The 22,580-nt window shown below is 42.2% G+C and overlaps 1 protein-coding gene across 4 annotated transcripts in view; it reads left to right on the top strand.

Moving 5' to 3' along the window:
- PAWR (pro-apoptotic WT1 regulator) overlaps positions 1 to 22,580 on the top strand; it is a 155,907-nt gene that overhangs the window by 112,329 nt on the left and 20,998 nt on the right. For all 4 annotated transcript variants that reach the window (XM_037885997.2, XM_043547271.1, XM_043547262.1 and 1 more), the window contains 3 exons: positions 2,224 to 2,258; positions 18,515 to 18,662; positions 20,098 to 20,202. In XM_037885997.2, the coding sequence (XP_037741925.1) occupies positions 2,224 to 2,258; positions 18,515 to 18,662; positions 20,098 to 20,202 (288 nt within the window). The remainder of the gene's footprint in view (positions 1 to 2,223; positions 2,259 to 18,514; positions 18,663 to 20,097; positions 20,203 to 22,580) is intronic.

Genomic DNA, 22,580 nt, shown 5'->3' on the forward strand with positions numbered 1-22,580 from the left:
GCTTTTCCAACCTTTGACTTCTCCACTTTGCATAATGCTTTTACTACTTTCACTTTCCAAGCATTCTTAGCTTGTTTACACCTTTCCTGTAATATTCTTGTTTCCTTGTCCAGTTTTTGTTTGCTTATGCATTCCAGTAACTTCCTCTGCTGTGTTTATTGCTTCCTTGAATATTTTCCCTCCCATCCGTAGTGAGATTTCTTCATCATTGCAAATTAATGGCCTGAAATGCCCTGCAAGCGTTACCATGTATTCCTCCCTTACAGAGCTATCCTTTAACTTATCAAGATCAAATTTGGCTCCAGTTGCACCATCTCTTTCTTTCACTTTAACTTAATCTTAATTTTTCCTGCTAGAAGTTCATCATTACTCAGTCACTGTTGGATGTTAGTCCATAGAAGTGCCATCTGTGCCTTTTTAATCATAATGTGGTCAGTCTGTTTTTTTTTGTCTGGCCATCCTTCTCCTACATACCATTGGTTCACAGCCCCTTATTCTGTAATATTCACTGCAACCTTCTAGGTTTCCCCAAGTTACACCCATTCACCACCCAGAGAATGTATCTCTCTGCTGGAGGAAAGGAGTACTTGTGGCACCTTAGAGACTAACCAATTTATTTGAGCATAAGCTTTCGTGAGCTACAGCTCACTTCATCGGATGCATACTGTGAAAAGTGTAGAAGATCTTTTTATACACACAAAGCATGAAACAATACCTCCCCCCACCCCACTCTCCTGCTGGTAATAGCTTATCTAAAGTGATCACTTTAGATAAGCTATTACCAGCAGGAGAGTGGGGTGGGGGGTATTTTTTCATGCTTTGTGTGTATAAAAAGATCTTCTACACTTTCCACAGTATGCATCCGATGAAGTGAGCTGTAGCTCACGAAAGCTTATGCTCAAATAAATTGGTTAGTCTCTAAGGTGCCACAAGTACTCCTTTTCTTTTTGCGAATACAGACTAACACGGCTGTTACTTTGATCTCTGCTGGAGGTATCCCAGCTATGGTTGATGGACCAAAATATCAGTTAAAAATACCCAGTTTGAAGTGCGTTGTTGCAAGAGGTACAGTTTCAAGGTCATAAAAAAAAAGGATCTAAGCTGAGTACTATGAACATTAAAGAAAAATGAAGCTCAGTTAATTGAAAAAATTAGATAAGTAAACACAAACTCTGAATCCTGGGACTGCTTGAAATGTAGAAAGCTCTTATATTGACAAGTTCCATATTTAACTGTAACACTAAAGAAAAACAGGCCTAGGCAGCATTGTAGACCACTTAGTGAAAACCTGCATCCATTACATAGCAGCGGTGAAAAAAGCAAACATGTTAATTGCTTGTATTAAGAAAGGTAGAGGTTTTTTAAAAGTAAAACAAATCCACGAACCAGTGATGAGTACAAAGCTGATTCTGTCAAGTTTGACGCTCAAACATACATTTTGCAACATTTAAACTATTGTCTAGAAATATTTCTAGCTCTTATTATGTGAAGATAATCTTGCAAGCATGAACTGACTGCAAATGAACACAGTACTGTCTCACTGAGTCTGCAGACAGAATACTCCAGTGTTGCTGATCAGCAGTTACAAAATGAAATTAAAACACTGGTCAGTTTTACTTTTGTCCTTCAATAGTGGCCCTAAAGAATCATAGCAGTTTCACTCAGCTGTCCTTTGATAAACCTAGGAGCAGCAGTAGAAACAGACATTGGAGTTTTGATAAGGAAGGGTAGAATAATGGAGAGATCTATACTTTCAGTAGCCAGAACATTCTGGAAGGTAAAAGGGTCTTCAAATTTACGACACCTACTAACCAAAGGCTGAAATGAAAAACTTCCAGTTGGGGTCTAGAAAGAGTGTCTTTGTAGCAGTCTCAGACCCTGCCCCTTAACAGCTGAGTGGTGCAGGGATCTGGATTTTGCAGCACATGGATGAGGCAGGGATCTGGATTTCTCATCAGAATTTTGGCTCTAACCTTTGCTGTGGGACCCTTTCTTCTTCTCCCCACCCCAGCCCATAGTTACTACCTGCTGTTACTTTTGGCTAGTAGGTCATAGAGAGGATAATGTAAAAGCTAGATGAATATCTTGATCTGAAATGGCAAGTATATTGTATTTGTAAATTGCTTGTATATGAGGATGGTTGAGTGTTCATAAAAGCATTAGTGTACTTAATGAAAAGCATGAAATTATATTTTCCTTCTGTTTTTTTCAATTTTCTTCTAGGAATCCTCTAGGACAGTTCCAAGCAGATTTAAAAGGTAAGGGACTTAGTTTTTAAACATGTTATAATATTCTTTGCATATTGTGAACCTGTCTAAAGCAAAATGAAGTTGATTAAACATTTGGAAGTATTTGTCAACAGTAGGGGCGTTCCCTCTGCTCTAAAATATCATGACCTGATTTTTGGGCTAGTATTAATCACAGGACCTGAGTAAGAGATGTAACAATCTCTTAATAGTTTTTATTATTTTGCCATTTTTTTTAAACAACTAAGCCAGCATTTTATCTGATTTTATTGGAGTTGATGCTCTCCACAGCATTCTCCACCAAACCAGGTAAGCTGGCTTTTGGCTGAAGTAATGTAGGAGCCACCTGTTTTTCTCAATCTTGCATGTGAACCACCACTCTGAGGTTTAACGTTTGAAGTTAAAAGAAAAGGAGTACTTGTGGCACCTTAGAGACTAACCAATTTATTTGAGCATGAGCTTTCATGAGCTACAGCTCACTTCATCAGATGCAAGCTGTAGCTCACGAAAGCTCGTGCTCAGATAAATTGGTTAGTCTCTAAGGTGCCACAAGTACTCCTTTTCTTTTTGAGCATACAGACTAACACGGCTGCTACTCTGAAACCTAACGTTTGAAGTTAGTTTTCTTGCTGTCTATGCTAATGTCAGTTTAAATTGCCAGTATTTGTTTGAGTCACTCAAACTGTTTGTGGGACAGTTTGTCCTTGGGCTGATTTGCTATCGTCTTATTCACCAACATACCTGCCACTAGAGATAGATATGCCCCAAACCCTATTCTCTATTCATTAATGTCTTGTTCGTAGCCTTTGAGCCAAGCAGTCTTGTGGTCCTAATCTTGGTACTTCAGAGAAGAATAGCGCTTCAGTAGTTTGTTTGGTACGGTGGGGGAAGAGTATAGAAATCCAATAACTTGTAATTTTTGGCAACCTAAAAGTAATATAGATACAGCCATCCTTTACTACTCGGTTTCAGTCAGTTTATTAGGAAGTATTAGTGAGAATCTATGGACATGTCAGCTAAAACAAAATCTATTTCAATAGATCTTTGTTTTAAACTCAACCAAAGAATGTTCCCTTTTTACTGTCCTTTATTCGAAAAGCTACTTTGCCATGCCTTTGTTTTTCCTGATTAGGTAAAGATAATCTTTTGTTCTCTCTACCAAATTTATTTTCTGTCTTCATAGGCTATTGTATTAGAATAGTTGTAACCAACCCTTAGTATCTCAACTAGTGTGGAGTGGCATACTACCCCACAGAATTGTTCGTCCTTCCTTTTATGTCTGTGGCTGATATTCTGCATCCTCGGTAGTCTTAGGGCTAGTCTTCACTAGAAGCACTACAGCGGCACAGCTGCACTGATGACGCTGGGCCTCTGTAGTGCGTCTGGTGAAGACGCTTTATGCCGATAGAAGAGAGCTCTCCTGTCAGCATAGTAAAACTACTTCCGCAAGAAGCTTTCCTGCTGAAATAGCGCTGTCAACACCAGCGCTTAGGTCAATGTAACTTATGTCACTCAAGGGACTGGCTTGTTCACATCCCTAAGCCACATAAGTTATACCAACATAAGTGGGTGGCGTTCAAGCCCTTAGTACTATGTGGTCTGTGGAATACTTCCCATTGTTACAAGCCTTTCCTTGTTCCTGGCCATTCATTTTCTCAAAGAATATTGAACGGAGTTGTCGTCCATAGCCTCCCACCCTTGTCTCTTGTCCACTTTGCATTCAAACTGTCAGTTTCCTCTTCCATGCTACATGGGTCCAGCAGAGAACACTCACTGAGAGCACAGGAGAGACTCTCTACTTTCAGCTCCAGTGGAACTGGAGCTCCTCAGTAGGTTAGAAGGCCAACCAGTACTACAGGTTTTGTTTCCTGTCAGAGTGATGTGGATGCAGATTCCCCGGGGTGGATGCAGATTCCCCTCTCCTAGTTAAACACACATTCTATTGATAGAGAAGTCTTTGTCTTGAAACCTTGTGGACAGGAAGCATCGTGCTTCTTGACAACTGTCATGTCTTGATCAGACAAACCGAGTCTGCCTCACTAAATGACGGGACAATGAAAGTTCAGTATGCTGATCTTAAAGTTTACAATTGCGGGACCCTGCCTCTGGATTTCCTGTAATCAAAAACCCTTCAACATTGCAAGTATCTGCCATTCTGCTATCACTGGAAGCATTTTCAGTACAATGCCAGTCTCTCCTTTCTGATTTGAACCTTGTTAAGGGCCTTTACCTAGGTGATCTTGGACATGGTTGTGTGAGGGATCCACGTTGACCCTTTCCTGGGTGACTTCTGCTCATCACATCTTCAAAGGAGAAGCATTCTAGGATTTGTCTGCAAGCATGAATTTGTTACATGCAAAAGAAAATAATCACCTCTTTTCAGTACGCAGGCTGCAACATCTGGGTACTGTCTGAGACAAAATCAAATGCAGCTACCAGTCATGTCGTTGTGTTGAAAATTCTTCCCCATGAGGGCTCTGTAGAGGGCAAAGAAGTTCAATCCCTGAAGTAAGACTTAACTCAACGAATTGAAGCCCAGGATATTTTTTCAGAACCAGAGAGGAATCCTCATCCAGTTTTCGGCAATAAGGAGCGCATTTAGAATCCCAAGTGATGAAAATTAGCTATACAGAATCAAAGAAAAGTACCACCTAGTTAGAGCACACTTCCTCTGCTGTGTTTTCTACTAAGCAGTATTTGACAAGCAGATTATAGTCCTAGCTAACCCCAGCATCTTCTGAATGTCTTCAATTATATCCTAACCCAGAGCTGTGTGCCTCATTTTACTCATTCCAAGCTGTCAAACCCCTGGATTTTTCCAGTCCCCGAGTTGCTATGTGGGCACTCATTTTTTGGGAGTCAAGCATGCATCCCTTTGAAGTAACTTTGATTTTTCTGAGTGGGTTATGATTATATCACCTGGCCTAAGAAACTAATTTATTTGAATATATAATTGTTGGTTTCATGGTGAAATGATACGATCAGGCTGTCTTTATTTGAATGTTTGATCATAGAGTGCATATCCACAGGAATCAACTTTTTTGTTAACAGAAATTCAGTTGAAAATATAACATCAAGGCAAGAAATTAAACACAGAAGAGTTGGAAAAAGTACAGATACGGTTCACTTTAACATCTCATTTTGAATTCCATTTACTAGCTCTGGAGCTATTTAGCTTCTATGATCAAGTGTTTTTAAAATGTCTTAGTCTTAATTTAAGAAAACAACAAACTTGCAAATCAGGGTTTAAAAATAACCCCAAGGTTTTACAATGGTCTATGGATCAGACAGATTTGGCTGAATCAATTTACAATAAGAGTCAGATGAGAACCTCTTTGTCAAGGCTGATTCCCCACTCTGACACTTGGAGTGCAGAAGGTGGGGGCCCGCAAGGATTCTAAAAATTAATACCGGCCACTCCAGGCATGTATTAAACTCCTAAGGGTACAGCTTTTCTCTCATCTTGGATGGGTAGATGCTGCCACTATCCAAGTGCAAAAAAATCCCTTTGCTCACTTGGGCATTCCTTCCTGTGGGGTACCCTCAAGCTCCTTCACGCCCCTCCTCCCCCCCCACTTCTGGGAAGAGCTGAGAAAGAAAATAAAGAAAATCAGCTGTTGCCACCAGCTAATTAAACAACATGTGCACAAACCTCTTAGGACACAAAAATCCAATCCTGTTCTTTAAAAAAGGTAAATTTTATTAAAAACAAAAAGAAAATAGTTTGGAATTTAGGCTTTTCGCTAGATTTAAAAAAAAATTACAAGGATTAAGCATCAAGATAGCTCTCTTGAGGTCCAGCTTAAAGCTTACAAGCCAAACAAAAGCACCTGTGGTTAGCACATAGGAGTCCACAAGCCATAAAGAAATAAAAGAGAAACCTAATCGCATCTTCCTAGACGTTTCCTGATCTACTTACATATCTGGGGTTTCAAATGAGTACTTTGTAGGTATGATCTGATGGTTTTTCAAACCTGGCCCAAAGCTTTTTACAGCATAGTTTCAGCCCTGTCTCTGCTCTCCAGGAGAACAACACAGACTGACAAAGGGGATGTTTTTTTTCCCCCAATTTTAAAAAGCTCTAGCCTTCCCATTGGCTCTTTTGGTCAGGTGCCCACTTCCTTCCTTTTACCCATGCAGAGACTTTACTTGCTTTACCTGTAAAGGGTTAAAAACTACCACCAAGAGAGATTTTATAGCTAGCTGGCTGGCTGGGTGTCCATAAAAGGGAGCTTATCCCCCCCCCCCCCCCCCCCCACTTTAATTTATCACACTTTGGTGACTCTTGCGGGGTATGTCCCTGATAGTTTTTATTCAGTACTCGAAATTGATACAATATGGCTTACAAACACAATAGAAGCCCCACTTCTTGGTTTTGTTTATTTACAGTACTGAACACTGAGATGAAGCCCAGAAGGTAGAAATTGTCCCCTCTAATTCCAAGAGATTGTATGTTGTGCTCTGAAATGCATTTTTAAAACCCTCATGTTAAATAACTTGTAAGAGATAAGTAGAGCTTAACTGGAAGTACTATGAATGAAATGTTAAAGCCTTTTAGAACTTCTTGCTAAATGTCTGTCTTCAGTGAGTAAAAGCTTTCACCCATACCAGTGTCAGCTCCTGGGTCTCACTAAACCAAAATATGTAACCACAAAAATATTTTTTAACACCAGGATTCCCTTTATTTTTGTGGGGTTTTAAATGCTGCCCTTAACGGTTAGGTTTGGGCCTCACGATAGACTTGTAGTCTCAACTAAGGTGTCTTATGTTTGGGAGGAGGCAGCTACCATGGTGCTAGACCATGAGTTTCTTTAAGATGGGATGGGGATATCAGGGTCCTCTGCAGGGTCTGAGAAGAAAGTTGGGTGGGCACATACACTCTGATCTTTTTACTCTTAATCCTCTTGTAGCCCCTATTGATGTTGTGCAGAGTTCTGCATACTAAGTTGTCCAACGTAACAAAAGTCCGTCCAACCTGTTTATATAATATATAAAAAGAAAGCAAAAATTCAAGAAAGAGAAACTAGAAAGAAAGTAGATGTGTTTCTGGCCAAGAAAATTGATTAGGAGGCTTCAAGGCTCCTGTAACATTGTGTGTTGGCATAACATAAAGCTGAAACATTCTAGAAATACAAGGAACTGTTTACAGTTTAAATAACAAATGTATTTTTGACTGGGTAACTTCAATGAGATGAGGTTGGCACCATTTTTGGATGCTGCTTATTTGGGAGCAATTGAAAGAACCAGTAGGACAATGAGGTGCATGGGGGAGCTGGATTGGAAGGAGCAGCCCTCACATCTGTCTGCTGGAATCCACTTTGTGGTGTTGCATAACACCACTGGGCCTTTTGTCTTGACCAGGCCAAGTCGGAGAGAGAGAGAGACCACCAGACATTACCACCTTCATTGGCTTTGGCAAAATCATGAATAACACCTAGGATGTGAGCTTAAACTCCTGCTTTTACCCTCTCCTTAGTGTTACTTTCCTTCTCTGTGTCTTCTCCTGTCTTTTTTTCTCATCCATCTAGTAAGAGTTCAGCATAGCCAGCCAAGACATATCCACCTGCTTGCAATACTGCTGCGATCTTGTGACCTTAGAGATAAGCTTAAAGTAATGCCTTAAAAATCCTGAGGTTGATAAATTTGCCAGGTTTCAGAGTAGCTAACAAGACAGTGCTGTGCCTACAATTTCTGAGCCTATTGGATGCGAGCAAAATAAAACAGAAAATGCATTTTCTATCTGTCCTGTTGTTTTTTTTCCCCTTTGTGTGAATTTATTTTAAAGGAGATGGGTTTGAATGAAAACCACCTAAACTGACTTTCCCTTCTTACCCAAAGGACAATCATGCTGTCAAGGAGGGAAATTTCCCTATTAAAAAAATTTGTATAACGAAGGAAAAAAGGAGTAGGGGTAACTTTTTTTTCAAAATAAAAGCTGTGCTTCATTTTTAAAATTTCAAACGTGTTAATGTTCCTCTCCCCCACACTGTTTGTTAAAAGGTTTTGATTATAGCAGTTACAATTCGGGGAGCTAGCAATAACTTTACAGAAAACTCTGTACTCTGCTTAACTATTTAATGTTGTAACAGTAACAAGGTTTTTATTAAATATCTTATCACTTGGGCCAGATTCTTTCCCTTATCAAAACAGTGACTAGTGTGTTCAACGACATCCATTCTCATTTGCTAAACAATCATAAAGCATCATTGTCTGACACCCAAATGATGACCTACTCAACTTAATGCCCAAATATGTCTTCAAATATAAGAACAGAAGCCTAGCTACAGTTATAATTAAGCTGTCAGATGTTCTTCCTGAAAAATTATAATATCAATTACTACCTATAGCCAAGGCAGCAAGAGGTTTCAACTGCAGGTTTTGAAACATGCACAAAAGTTAATCCAATGCTAAACAAAACAAACACAGCATTGTTCCCTAGACGTAGTTATGTTTTCACTTGGGTGGGACACCAGGGCCGCCAACTGCTGTGGTAACCTCTTTTTCTGTGAGAAGCCGGAGTCTTCTAAGGTGCTATTTTGTATGATACCACAAAATCTTGTAGGCAAGTAAACAATAGCTTATATTCAGTATCAAAAGCTGCTGATTAGTACTTGGCACGGCCAGTTTGTTTGTTTATTGCTAGAGGTAAATCAGCCATACGCTCTCAGTTCTATGCCCACATCTGAACTAAAACTGATAAAATTAAACAGTAATGGAGTACTGGTTTAGCTGGAACGGGCACATCATCCTGTTGATTATCTTCTCAAAAAAGGAAGTTCAGGACAGGATGATCATGTGAAAGGTTATTAAAGTCCAAAGATTGTTTACTCAAGAAACAATGTTTAAACAACTATCCTCTGTGTAAGCATATTCAGTGGCTTGCCCTCCTGAAAAAGAACCTTAACTCTCAAAAGATAAAGGGACCAGCGTCCCTTTCCCTTTTAATCTGCCATGAAAGAGACAGCTTCATTTCACTGGTGGCTGGCTATAATGAATGTCCTAAACACACCCAGAACTTCAGTAATCCAAATTGAGTGAAATTGAGTGAAAACCAGTTAATAGATGATATATATCTCTTCCCTTCTGCTTCCACTCTGTTCCCACAGAAGTGTTAAATCTGATTAGATTGATCTGAGAAATAAATGGACAGTTCTTTGCAATGAGAGAGATTTTGTTGTTGTGCTGAAGCAGCCCTCCTCAGACTCCCCAAAATTCTGCTGATCTGCATTTTGGAGATACAGCAGCCAACCTCATCCATGAGAACAACATAAGTACCAAACATTCTGATGCTGCTTCTTACACTTTTAGAGTGTTCCATCACAGACGTCTTTTGTAAATTGTCTGCGTGCTTTGTTGGCCTCTGAGGAAAGACGTGTTTGGAAAGGAGGGTTAGGTGCCACTATCTGTATTCCATGAACTGCAGATTATGTGCTGAGATTATTCTGCGATCTCATATAGTTCATCAGACCAAGAGCAAATCAGGTGTTTTATCCATGATTATATCCTGCATGGTGACAGTGTTATCAGTGACGAACCCCTTTTTAAATAGCAAGGGCAGGAATTTCGAGCCTCTGGTAGACGTTTCCTTGCACCCTTGGTATACAGCCTTGGATTAAGCTGATAGGATTGACAGGAAATTATTTAATTTCTATCTGATAAAGGGACTCTTCTACCCTCCCCACAAATTTTCTAAAACCTGTCAGAATAGGTCTGTGAAATTCCTCTCCCTGTGAAAGGTTTTCTTCCTGTCCACCAGATCTCAAGAGGTCCTCAGTGCTGCTCTACTTTCCTGGGCACTGTGTGGCTATTGGTGGGGCGCAGCTATCAGAGTAACTGGCCATTAGACAATTGATGGCATAATAAATTCTCTCTATCATTTTTCTGTTTCAGCTAAGTGGAAAATGTCTGATTCATCTTTGATAGATGAGCTCTTCCATGATTCTTCTTCCAATGCCACTTCAAAATTCTCTTTATAGCATGCCAGGCCACACTCTTGGCTCTACTTGCCTGTTCATGAAAATGTTCCTATCTGGCTTCTCTGCTACTGAGGCTAAATAGACATCAGCTATGGTTAGTAGGGGCTGTTGAGAGGTGGATCTAAGTCTCCCTTCCACTTCCACTACCCTAGTCAAATACAAGAAGACATTAATCCTTGTGGTTTCCTTTAAAGCAAGGATGTGAAGAGAACATTACCAATTAAAAATACCGTCTTTCTCTTGAAGTATTCTTTTCACTACCACTGAAAACAATCCTCTCTCTAGTTTTTCTTCCAAGTTTCACATAAGAGCACCATCAAAGATGACTGAAGCAAGTCAATACCGTTCCAGTCTTGGCAAAAGGTTTACTGTTGGGTGATGAGACTAGAGATTGAGCATGTTAGTTTTATAGAGTTCTGAGTCCCTCCTGGCACTCAGAGCATAGAATAGTAGAAAGTACGTCTTTTTTTAAAAATCAAATATTCTAGGATTTATGGGGTTAATCAAAAATATTTCTGTTCTGTTGTGTTGCAACATGCGTATCCGGTCCTAGAAATTTTTTTTTAAGCCTTCTAATGAAGAATAAACAGTGCTAAATATGGTGATAACATTAAACTAGGAAATTCCTTACAATTGTGTCAGTGTGCCTTGGAAACTTCACACATACTGGAGCATAACAATATTTATGTCCATGAAAAGATCATCTCATGCCATGTTATGCCTGCTTTTGATTTGCACTTTATTCATCTAGATTTGCACATTGTCAAGGGCTTTCTAAAATTATGAAATGCATGGCTGTTAAATGAACATTTTAAACAGACTCTAAATGTTTGTAAATGAAATATTATATGGTACAGTGGTGGTACTTTGTTTACGCATCCTAGGTACCCTGCATCACATGCTCATTTCAGTCACATGATTTCTGATTTGGAAATCTCTTGTTGGAAGATGGTTCCAACTAGGTTTTGCTGCCCTTCTGTGGCAGTTAAGATTGTGTGTGGGGATCTATATCTATAGCTATCTCATTTACTCTTCCACCCAATCACAAAATATTTGCTTTCTTCAGTGTGGTTTTTTATATATATATAATATATATAAATATATATAGGGCTGTTGATTAATTGCAGTTAACTCACACGATTAACTAAAAATTAACCCTGATTAATCCACTGTTAAACAATAGAATACCAACTGAAATTTATTAAATATTTTGGATGTCTTTCTGTAATTTTCAAATATATCTATTTCAGTTACAACATAGACTACAAAGTGTACAGTGCTCATTTTATATTATTTATTACAAATATTTGCACTGTAAAAATGATAAACAAAAGAAATAGTGTATTTTTCAGTTCACTTCATACAAGTACTGTAGTGCAATCTCTTTATCGTGAAAGTGCAGCTTATAAATATAGGGTTTTTTATTACATAACTGCACTCAAAACAATGTAAAACTTTAGAGCCTACGAGTCCACTCAGTCCTACTTCTTGTTCAGCCAATCGCTAAGAGAAATAAGTTTGTTTACATTTACAGGAGGTAATGCTGCCCACTTCTTAATTACAATGTCACCTGAAAGTGAGAACAGGCATTCGCATGGCCCTGTTGTAGCTGGCGTCGCAAGATATTTATGTGCCAGATGTGCTAAAGATTCATATGCCTCTTCATGCTTCAGCCATCGTTCCAGAGAACATGCTTCCATGCTGATGACACTTGTTGAAAGAAATGTGACTGAGCTCTTTAGGGGAGAGTTTTTTGTCTCCTGCTCCTCCATTCCGCCATGTATTTCATGTTATAGCAGTCTCCGATGATGATTCAGCATATGTTGTTCATTTTAAGAACACTTTCACTGCAAATTTGACAAAATGCAAAGAAGATACCAATGTGAAATTTCTAAACATAGCTACAGCACTAGACCCAAGGTTTAAGAATCTGAAGTGCCTTCCAAAATTTGAGAGGGAGGAGGTGTGGAGCATGCTTTCAGAAGTCTTAAAAGAGAAACACTTTGATGCGGAAACTACAGAACCGAAACCACCAAAAGAGAAAATCAACCTTCTGCTGGTGGCATCTGACTTATGATGATGAAAATGAACATGTTTCAGTCTACATTGCTTTGGATGGTTATCAAGCAGAACCTGTCATCAGCATGGACGTATGTCCCCTGGAATGGTGGTTGAAGCATGAAGGGACATATGAATCTTTAGTGCATGTGGCATGTAAATATCTTGTAAATATCAACTGTCCTAGTTGAGGAGACATAGCTATGGACTACTTCAGAGTTATTTAACATTGCCCCTTATTCAAACTTGGAGAGAGACCGTACTGCAGCACCTTCCACCCCAGAAGTCTCTGCAGCAGCCAGGGACTTAATGACGCTCCCGGTTCCACCAACCCCAATGGGAAAACCACCAGCTCCAAGTGTGTTGAGCAAAGGGGAGCATGTGGCTCCGAGCTCATACCTGGCACCGGGCCCTCTGGTACCTACCAGAGGCAAACTGGCCCTCCTGTCTTCGGTGAGGACTTCCCTGATCAGGCACCAATCCCCAGATCCTCAGCACCAACCAGTGGAAGCGATGGGTATCGCTCCCCCATTGTCTCCTCAAGAAAACTCTTTCTCAGGTGGAACCGTGAACACTGCCAAAAAGCCACCACCATTTCCCATCCTGAATTCCACCAGATCTCAGTGTGGGGCCCCCCCCCACCGACACTTGGCCTGGAGGACAGTGGCAGATGCAGATCGAGTGGCTATTCTGGAATCCTTGGGGTTTTTCCCTGGTACTGTGACCAATGTCCAGCCATTCCTATTCGGTTGTGTCCGAGAGGAGGGCTCCTCCACTGCACCATCCAGCACCTGACCCAGACTCCAGTACTGACACACAGGACTTAGGCCTGGGACTAAAGTTGGGACTGAAGAAGAGTGGCCACCACCAGTACAGGCTTATTCCTACTCCTACTCCTCCTCAGACAAAGCGTTCTTGGGACTGAGCGGCTCAGTGCCACAGGATCACTTTAGAGATCACCAGGAGCTATTAAAAAGGGTGGCTTCTAACCTGGAGCTATAGGTAGAGGTTCTTAAAGAGTCCTTTCATAGCCTCATTGACATTTTGGCCACATCAAAGCTGACCCTACACTTCAACAAGGCCATTATGGATCCTGTCAGGTCCCTATGGCAAACTCCATTTTCTCTTCCTCCCGCCTCAAAGAGGGCACATAAAAATACTATGTGCCTGCCAAGGGATATAAACTTGTTCTCCCACCTTCCTCCTGGATTCCTTGTGGTCACAGCAGCCAATGAGAGGGACAGGCAAGATCAGTTAGGCACAACCCCCAGGCAAAAGGATTTAAAGACATGAGACCTGTTCAGTAGGAAGATTACTTCGATGGGTAAGTTACATCTTCGTATTTCCAACCAATAAACCTTACTTAGGATGTACGATTACAACATTTGGGACTCCATGGCGAAGTTTAAAGACATGCTGCCACAGGACTCCAGGAAAACTCCAAGAGTTTTCCGGCCTGATGGGAGAGAGGCTCTGGCTATGGTCTCCCCTTCTTCAAGTGGCCCTGGACACAGCTGACATTGCACCCAGAACGGTGGGCTTCAGCAGTGATCATGAAGTGATGCTCCTGGCTTCAATCCTGAGATCCAGACTGCCACCTGAGGTCCAGTAGTCCATCCAGGATCTTCCCTTTGCGGGTACCTCCTGCTTCTTGGAGCAGATGGACTCAAAGCTCCCTGGTCTGAAGGACTCCAGGACTACCCTCAGATCCCTGGGCCTCTAGTCCTCAGCACTTTTGAGGAAGCAGTTCAAGCCTCAACTGTTGACCCACTTCTTGGCTCCAGCACCTTGCCAGGACCTGGTTAAAAAATGGAGCTGCGATTATAAGCACAGACAACTTCCCCTCTCTATTTCAGCCTCGCTCCCCGGGTTGCACAGATACCCAGGAGGCCCCAAACAGAACTCTTGAAGGGACATCCAACGGCATAATATCAGTTCACACACCGGATCCTGCCCCCCCCCCCCATTTGTTTTCAGATGGTCTTTCCTACTTCAGCATGGCATTGTTCCTTGGCACCTAGTGGTCCAAGGTGATGAGTACAGTGGAGGAAGGTTACACCCTTCAGTTTCCTCCCCACCCACCCCCCCATCCCCATCCCTCTTCAGGAACCCTTCTCATAGAGCGACTTCTAATTCAGGAGGGTGCAAGCCCTCCTTTGGGTAAGAGCTGTGGAGTAGATGCCTCAGAAACTTGAGTGGGAAGAGGGTTTACTCCCATTATTTCCTAATCCTGAAAGCAAAAGGGGGGTCTCTGACCCCATCCTAGCCCGCATCACTTCCAAAGTTATCTCAAGAAACTAAGGTTCCATATAGTCTCCCTGGCCTTAATTATTCCCTCCCTGGATCCAGGGGACTGGTACTCCCGCCCTTGACTTCAAAGATGCCTGTTTCCACATCTCCATTTTCTGGGGCCACAGAATGTTCCTCAGATTTATCGTAAACCAGACCCATTACCAGTTCGCCATCCTTCCCTGTGGTCTGTCGGCAGCCCCTTGGGTTTTCACGAAATGGACGACAGTGGTAGCGGCCTTCCTCAGAAGGTGAAGTGTTCAAGTCTACCCATACCTCAATGACTGGCTTATCAAGGGATTCTCAAAGACTGAAGTGAAAACCAGCATCAACCTGGTCGAAGCCACTTTCCTTGCCCTGCGCCTGTTGATAAACTAACAAAAGTCTACTCTTGTCCCTGTCCAGAGAATAGAGTTTATTGGGGCAGTGTTCAGTTCCACCTGGGCTAGAGCCTTCCTCCTGGAGGCTCGGTTCCAGACAATGTCAGATCTGACATCCAAGGTCAAAGCCCAGCTGGTCACGACAGCGCATTTTTTTTGCCTCAAACTTTTGGGTCACATGGCCTCATGCACTTAGATGGTACAGCACACAAGTCTATGCCTCTGACACCAGCCAAGTCTGAAGGGGCCTATGTATTCACTGAACCGTCACCACTTGGGCTCAGTGCTTACAGTTTCCACCCTAGTCCTCTCCTCCCTTGACTGGTGGAAGGATCCCCGATCAATGGCTGGGGGCATTCTCTTTGTCACCTCCCAGCTTTCAGTATCCCTAATTTCAGATGCAGCTGATCTAGGTTGGGGGGGCTCACCTCGAGCATCTCGGGTGGTCCTGGGAAGAACACTCTCTGCACATAAACGTCAGATTGTTCAGAGCGATCAGCTTAGCTTGCCAAGTGTTCCTACCCAAGATCATGGGCAAAGTTGTACGAGTGCTCGTGGACAACACAGCAGCCATGTTTTACATTAACAGCCACAGAGGCACATGCTCTTCTACCCTGTGCCAGGAGGCCGTTCACTTGTGGGACTTGTGTGTGAAACACTCCATCCACCTCGAAGCTTCCCAGCTTCTGGGAGCCTGGAATGCTCTGGCAGATCACCTCAGCAAGTTCTTCTGGTCTCACCACGAGTGGTCCCTTCACCTAGAGGTGACCAGATCCATCTTCCAGAGGTGGAGGTCTCCCCATGTCGACATGTTCACAACCAGGCAGAACAGGAAATACCAGCAGTTTTGCTCATTGCGTGGTCACAGCCCAGGTTCTCTGATGCCTTTCTAATTCCATGGACAGAGCTCCTGTTCTATGATTTTCCTCCTGTTCCTCTGGTACACAAGGTCCTCCTGAAAGTCAAGTGAGACAGAGCATGGATCATCCTTATAGCCCCTGCATGGTTGCAACAGTGATTTGGCATACTGCTGGACTTCTCCGCTTGTGATGCTGCTTCTGCCCCGCCCGGACCTCATCTCGCAGGATCATGGTCATTTACTCCACCCGAACCTCCACCTGACCATGTGGAAGCCATGGTAGAAGCCAAGGTTGAACCCAGCAGAACAGACCTGTTCAGAACAAGTCCACCAGGTCTTGCTAGGTAGTAGGAAGTTCTCTACTAGAGTGCCTTAGCCAAGTGGAAGTGTTTCTCAGGTGATCTTCCCAATGAGGTCTCTCTCCGACTCGATCATCCCTCCAGGAATACCTGCTCCACCTGAAACAACAGGGACTAGCTTTTTCATCAAGCAAAGTGCATCTAGCAGCAACCTCAGTCTCCCACCCTCTGGTGGATAGTAAATCTGTCTTCTCTCATGAAATGTCCATCCACTTCCTCAAGAGATTAGAGAGACCTCATCCTCAAATTCACAGATGGATTCAACCATGGGACCTAAACCTCATCCTGTCAAGACTTACGGGTCCTCCCTTTGAACTGCTGGCATTGTTCCCTCTGTCATATCTCTCCTGGAAGATCACTTTCCCTGTAGTGATTACCTCAGCCAGAAGTGTCTCAGCAATTAGGGTCTTATGTCTAAGCCCCAGTATATGGTGTTCCTTAAGGATGAGGTTTAACTGCACCCAGATCCAGCATTCCTTTCAAAGGTGGTCTCTGTTTCATAGTAATCAGGCTATTTTCCTGCCAGTTTTCTTCCTGAAACTGCACAGGAATGCAGAGGAGCACCATCTCCACTTACTGGATGTTAGATGTGACCTGGCCCGGTATATTGAGAGGACCAAGCCGTTCCATAAAACAATGCAGCTCATTGTGGCAGTAGAAAAGATTAAAAGCCTACTGGTTTCAGCCCAGAAAATTTCATCCTGGATCACATCCTGTATTCACCCATGTTGGGAGCAGGTGGGCATCCCACCTCCTGCCATCGTGACCGCCCAATCAAAAAGAGCTCAGGCTTCATCATCAGCGTTTCTGGCCCAGGTCCCGATCCAAGGCATCTACAGAGCACCGACCTGATTGTCAGTTCAGATCTCCTCTTTCCACTACGCCATCACCCAGTGGGCCAGAGATGATGCCAAGTTTGGAAGAGCAGCGTTGCAATCCACATGTCCATGAACTTCAAGCCCACTGCCTCGGGTACCGCTTGTGAGTCACCTAACATGGAATGGACGCAAGTAAGCACTCAAAGAAAAAATGGTTACTAACCCTTCCGTAACTGTTTTTTGAGGTGTATTGCTCATGTCCATTCCACGACCTACCCTCCTGCACCTCTGTTGGAGTTAGCTGCAAGAAGAAACTGAGAGGGCGTGGGGCCAGCTGGGCCTCTTATACTGACATATGAGCACATGGCACCAGTGGGCACTAGAGCTGGCCCAATGAACAGCAGTGAAGGAAATATCTTTGGTGCATGTGGCGCATGCACACCTAACATGGAATGGTTATGAGTTAGGCTAAGATTTTGTCATGGATATTTTTAGTAAAAGTCATGGACAGGTTACGGGAAATAAAGAAAAATTCATGGAAGCCCGTGACCTGTCTGTGAATTTTCCTAAAAATATCCATGACAAAATGGGGAGCTCAGCTGCGGGGTCCGCAGCTCCCACCTGCTGTGGGTTGAAGTCACGGAGGTCACTGGAAGTCAGATTCTGTGACCTCCGTGGAAAAAAATTGTAGCCTTAAATATGAGCATCACATCTCAAAGAACAACAGTTATGGAAAGGTTAGTCACTGTTTCTAGTCTTCTGTCCCAGATATTGCCACCTACTTCATTAATCTTAACTGAGATTGTTTTCAGGCAAAGAAGCTCGTGATCTTAGTTTATAAGTGAGAGTTTTCCAGAGGAAAACAGAAGATGAAAAACCTTTCTGCCAGAGCATGAATGGTACCTATTTGAATGGCTCTGTCCATCACTCACGCGCTCTCTCTCCCTCTCTTTCTCTCTGTGACCTCTTCTGAGAGGAATGACTAATAAGAAATTAGATTCTATCAAGATAAATTTCCTCTAGTGACCTCAACAGATTCTTCTTTCTTTGCAACACACAGGCATAAGGAAATATCTGGTTCTGGGCCATAGATACAGACAGCACTTTCTGAGGCATGAACCCCTTGAAGGAATTAACCTGAGTTCCTAGAAACTCAGGGACTTTGGAGCAACAGCTGTGCAGTTTTATATAGATCAGTGAGGGGCAGATTGCAGTCGGGGTGTTGGGAAACAGGTACTGCTGTCATGCCTTAGAGACAAGAAAAGAAAATCCAGTTAGAGACAGAAAAACCCAGAAATTGCAGGTCTGACTGAGCAACTGATATTGTTTTCAGAGAAGACAAAATTACAGGTAAGAAAATTAAGTTTTATCCATGTTGTCTTGAAGTAGTGGTCATTTACAATATGAATAAGTCAATTTTTCATGAATGTATTTCCACTAGGAGAAAAATATAAGGGACACGGGAAATATTTGCTAAAACTTATTTTTTGCACTAGGCATATTAATAATGTTTAATCTTTACTTCACAGTGCAACTAATGCACCTGAAGATGATGTTCCAAATCGATATTCCCGAACAGACAGGACAGGATATAGCAGATACAGCAGGGATGCAAATTCTTCTGGGAATTCTGTATCAAGCAGTGCTTTGGAAAAGAGGATTGAAGAACTTGAAAGGGTAAATACAAATTTAACTTATGCCCAATGTTAGTTTCAAAATAAAATATCTTATAAATTCCATGAGGAGATGCTAGTGCCATGCCAACTCAGTGTGGCACTCTGTCCCTCTCTAGTGGTGGCTAGGCCAGGTAGAGATTGATGAGCCTGCTACCCTCTTGGCTAAGAGACGTGTCTTTTAGCTCAGGCAGTAGAGGTTCCTGCAATAAGCTCAAGAGGTCCCAGGTTTGATCACTGATGACGACGACTGGGGTGGTCAGTGTTACGAAAATATTAGGCAATGGTCCTAAATTTTTAATAAAAAGTAGTAGTAATTTCTTGTGAATACCAATATGCATACAGAATCAGATTGTCTGAGAAGAATGTGAAATTTATATCATTACAAATGCTAAATTGCCATTTGCTCAACCAGGGAATAAAGCCAAGGCTAAAGGTGATTTGATCAGAGAACTAGCCATGTTCTGTTCTCCTCTCAGGCACTCAAACATAACCTAAACCCTGATCCCTTACAGATGTTTTCCTGAGCCATTGATCTGTAATATTCCTGATGTTCTGTGCTCCCTCTGAAGTATCCTTGTAGTATAACCTACCAAATATTCTTGAATCCTTGTAGATGAAAGTTGCTAAATATATATATATTATATATTATATATATATAATATATATATATATATATATATATATATATATATATATATATATATATTTTGTTTGGGGGAGATTTTCCTTCTGAAAAGAATGGGAGTAAAACACCAGGAAGCCTTTATATATATTTTTAGGACTTACGGAATCCTTGAGTTAGCTGAAATTGCCTTGTAATCTCTCCCTTCCAAAACTGGCTTTCTCCCAAACCAGTCAAGCTATCAAAAGGATGGCAAGAAAGGGGGGAGGAGTTGGAATAGCTTCTTCAGTAACTGAAGCCTTATGCATGACACATGTTTCATACACCTTTGTATCCAGGCCTGTGGGTCTTCAGGCTCTTATAGGTCAAGGAGGCCAAGCAGATCTTAGTCATACATCGGAGCAAAATTCTGCCTCTGAAAAGCCCACCAGCGTGATTACTTTAGGAGTTGATACTTTGATTTTAATATCCAGTTTGGGCCTTGTTTCAGAACTCACTAGAAGATCAGGGCTTAAATTAGAAATTAATCAGTTAAAAGGTCAGCTTTGCAGGTCATCACGTCGGTGGGTTCTTCAGGGGCAGAATTTTGCCCTAGACCTGTGACTAACAGGTCTGCTTGGCCTCCTTGAGCGAAAAGGGCTTGAAGACATACTGCAGGATTTGTGGGCCTAGCTATCTGAAGAAAGGAAAATTTTGCTTCTTACCTGAAATTTCCTAATTGCAATATACTAAAAGTGTCCTTTTTCAAATTAATTTTTAGGAGTGCTGGAAGAACATTAAATTTGAAACTGTTAATTTGTGGGGTTTTTTTCAGGAACTAGCCAAGGAGAGGCAAGAAAATGTAAGATTATTGAGGATGACACAGGACAAAGAGGAACAGATTGGGAAACTGAAGGAAGAAATTGATTTATTAAACAGAGTAAGTACATGTATTACACAAGGATGAGAAAAGCTTCCAAATTCTTCCATCTCTTCTCTTCTTCCCACCCTCCCTAAATTTTCCAGGACAGGGGGATTCGGCATTTATTTTGTGTTTAACTTTTCAGCTAAGATTTAATAGACTTCTTTCTTGAAGTGGCCTCTGCCCATTCTCAGTAGCGTGCCAGGGTTACAACTTGACCAGAGGAAACGTCTAGAAGCAGTGCCCACTAGAGTGCCTGCATGTTCCCCCTTGCTGCTCTGAATGTTCCGAGAGGCTATAAACATGGGTAGGGCTGGGCTTAACCATTTTAGTTCCTTCCAATCACAATAATGAGGCTCCTGATCCCCTCTGCTGACACTTTGACCCAGTTCTCTGGAAACCTGGTTTCCCAATACTTTTCTTAGACAAATTTATTGTAGTTTAAATAAAATTTTAGTTGTAGTGAGTATCTGTAACTTAGATAGTTTTTAGGAATATTTTGGGCCTTTAGGGATTTTTGCATCCTATATCACATTCCCATACTCATGAGGGTAGATCCCAAAGCTAAGAGACCAGAGTTTAAGAGGTGCCCCTCTACTCCTGCCACTTTCCTGGTTTCAGATATCCAGAGACTGTGTCTGAACTTTCTATGGGAATGTTATCCCGCAACTAGGTGGTCTGTCTGCAAGACTTTCACCCCACAAGCTAGGAAGGAGCTACAGAACTGGCTGTAGGCAGTCTTCCTACTAGCGGCTCTAATAGGAAAGTTGTTTGCTTCTGATACTACTGGTTCCTTGAATGCTTTAAGTTTTGAGGTGCTCCTCAGGTCCTAATGCCCTTCCTAAGGACTAAGAGACCTGGCCAAATTGCTTCTCAGGTATCTGTCTGCATACATGGAGCCAAATTTAAAGATTCAGCTGGTAAGGATCTATGACCTGCATATCTGACTGCTAGAAAGGAACTGGCCTATTAAGATGTTGGCTTCTGGGTGCAGACCTAAGCCTAAAGGTTTTAAGTCATGGATCCATCACGTATGAATCTGACCACGTCCACCTGCTGGCTCATTCCATTGGCCAAGCCTTGTTTGAAAGCTTCAGCTGTTCTGTCAGAGTATGGGGAGTCAGTCTTTCCTAGTGCCCCAGTTGATGGCCATTACAGATTCATGGCTCCCATTTCAGTTCAGGTCCCAGGCCATAAATGGCCCTCAAACCTGGCATTAGATCTGGTTGAGGGAGAATTGCAACTGGGACTCAGCTCTCGCTCTTTGACCCTTACAAACAAGGGACAGAAGCATAAAACAGATACACAGGGATGGCTTCTTTTCCTGAGAGACATTTCATCATGGTTCCAGGGCAAAAGTTAGGACTGCAGGTATGGGAGTGAAAACTTCTCCAGTTTCTGCTTCCAGTTCCGTAAGCCCCCTTCAGACTCTCTCTCTTTTTTGAAAAACAATAAAACCAACAAATCATCCCCAATGAGGTTGCCATTACTAAGTTAGCCACTTATAACTTTTCAGGGACCTTTTCAACCTGTCACCATCTGGCAGGAAAGGGCAATATGCTTGCTGGCCACACAAGCAGGAATCAGCAAGACTAGCGTAAATAGTCACTGAAGGATTCAGTGAGGTGTGATGCTCAGTGATGTAGTCCCCTTTGAACCCAGGGAAGAATGTTCTCTTTCCCATCTCTTCATCAAGACAGTCTTTATCTTAGACATGACATCAGCTGTGAGTTTCTGAACTGCAAGTGCTCATTGCTGACTCCACCCTTTATGGGCTCCCATGAGGACAAACTAGTTCTTAAGGAGGCAGCTAAATTTATGCACAAGATGGTAATTGGTTTTCATCTTAACCAAACCTTGATTCTAATAGTATTTCTTCCAAAACCACACTCATATCCTGAGGAGGTGAGGTTGTGGATGGTAGCCTTTCATATATGTAGATCAAAAGAGTATAGAAGGTTGCTGAGGTTACATTTGTGTTTTCTGGTAAAAGGTCACTACAACCTAATGCCTGACCAAGTGGATCAGGCTGTGTATTGGGGAAAGCTAATGTCCCTGTGCCAGAGGGACTGAGAGGTTGCCTTAGCTCTAGATGAATGGGCTCTATGGCTTATCTGAGGCATAACATAATAGTTGAGTTCTTTAGAACTGCCTCTTAGAGCTCAGTCCACCCATTCACAGAACATGATGCAGTGGACCTGGCATTAGGTTCAGAATCCCAATTTGGGAGATCAGTACTACAATTACTCTTTAGCTAGTCAGCCTCGTGCCACTCTTGTGAAAAGAGGATGCACTGTTTACACATTCCCACAAATGGGAGTTTAGCAGAGGCCACAGAAGTACTGAAGGTTCCTTACAAGCAGCTAGAGTTCTTCTAATAGTGCCTCTGGACATTC

Source organism: Chelonia mydas, chromosome 1 (assembly GCF_015237465.2).
Source record: "Chelonia mydas isolate rCheMyd1 chromosome 1, rCheMyd1.pri.v2, whole genome shotgun sequence".
Lineage (NCBI taxonomy): Eukaryota > Metazoa > Chordata > Testudines > Cheloniidae > Chelonia > Chelonia mydas.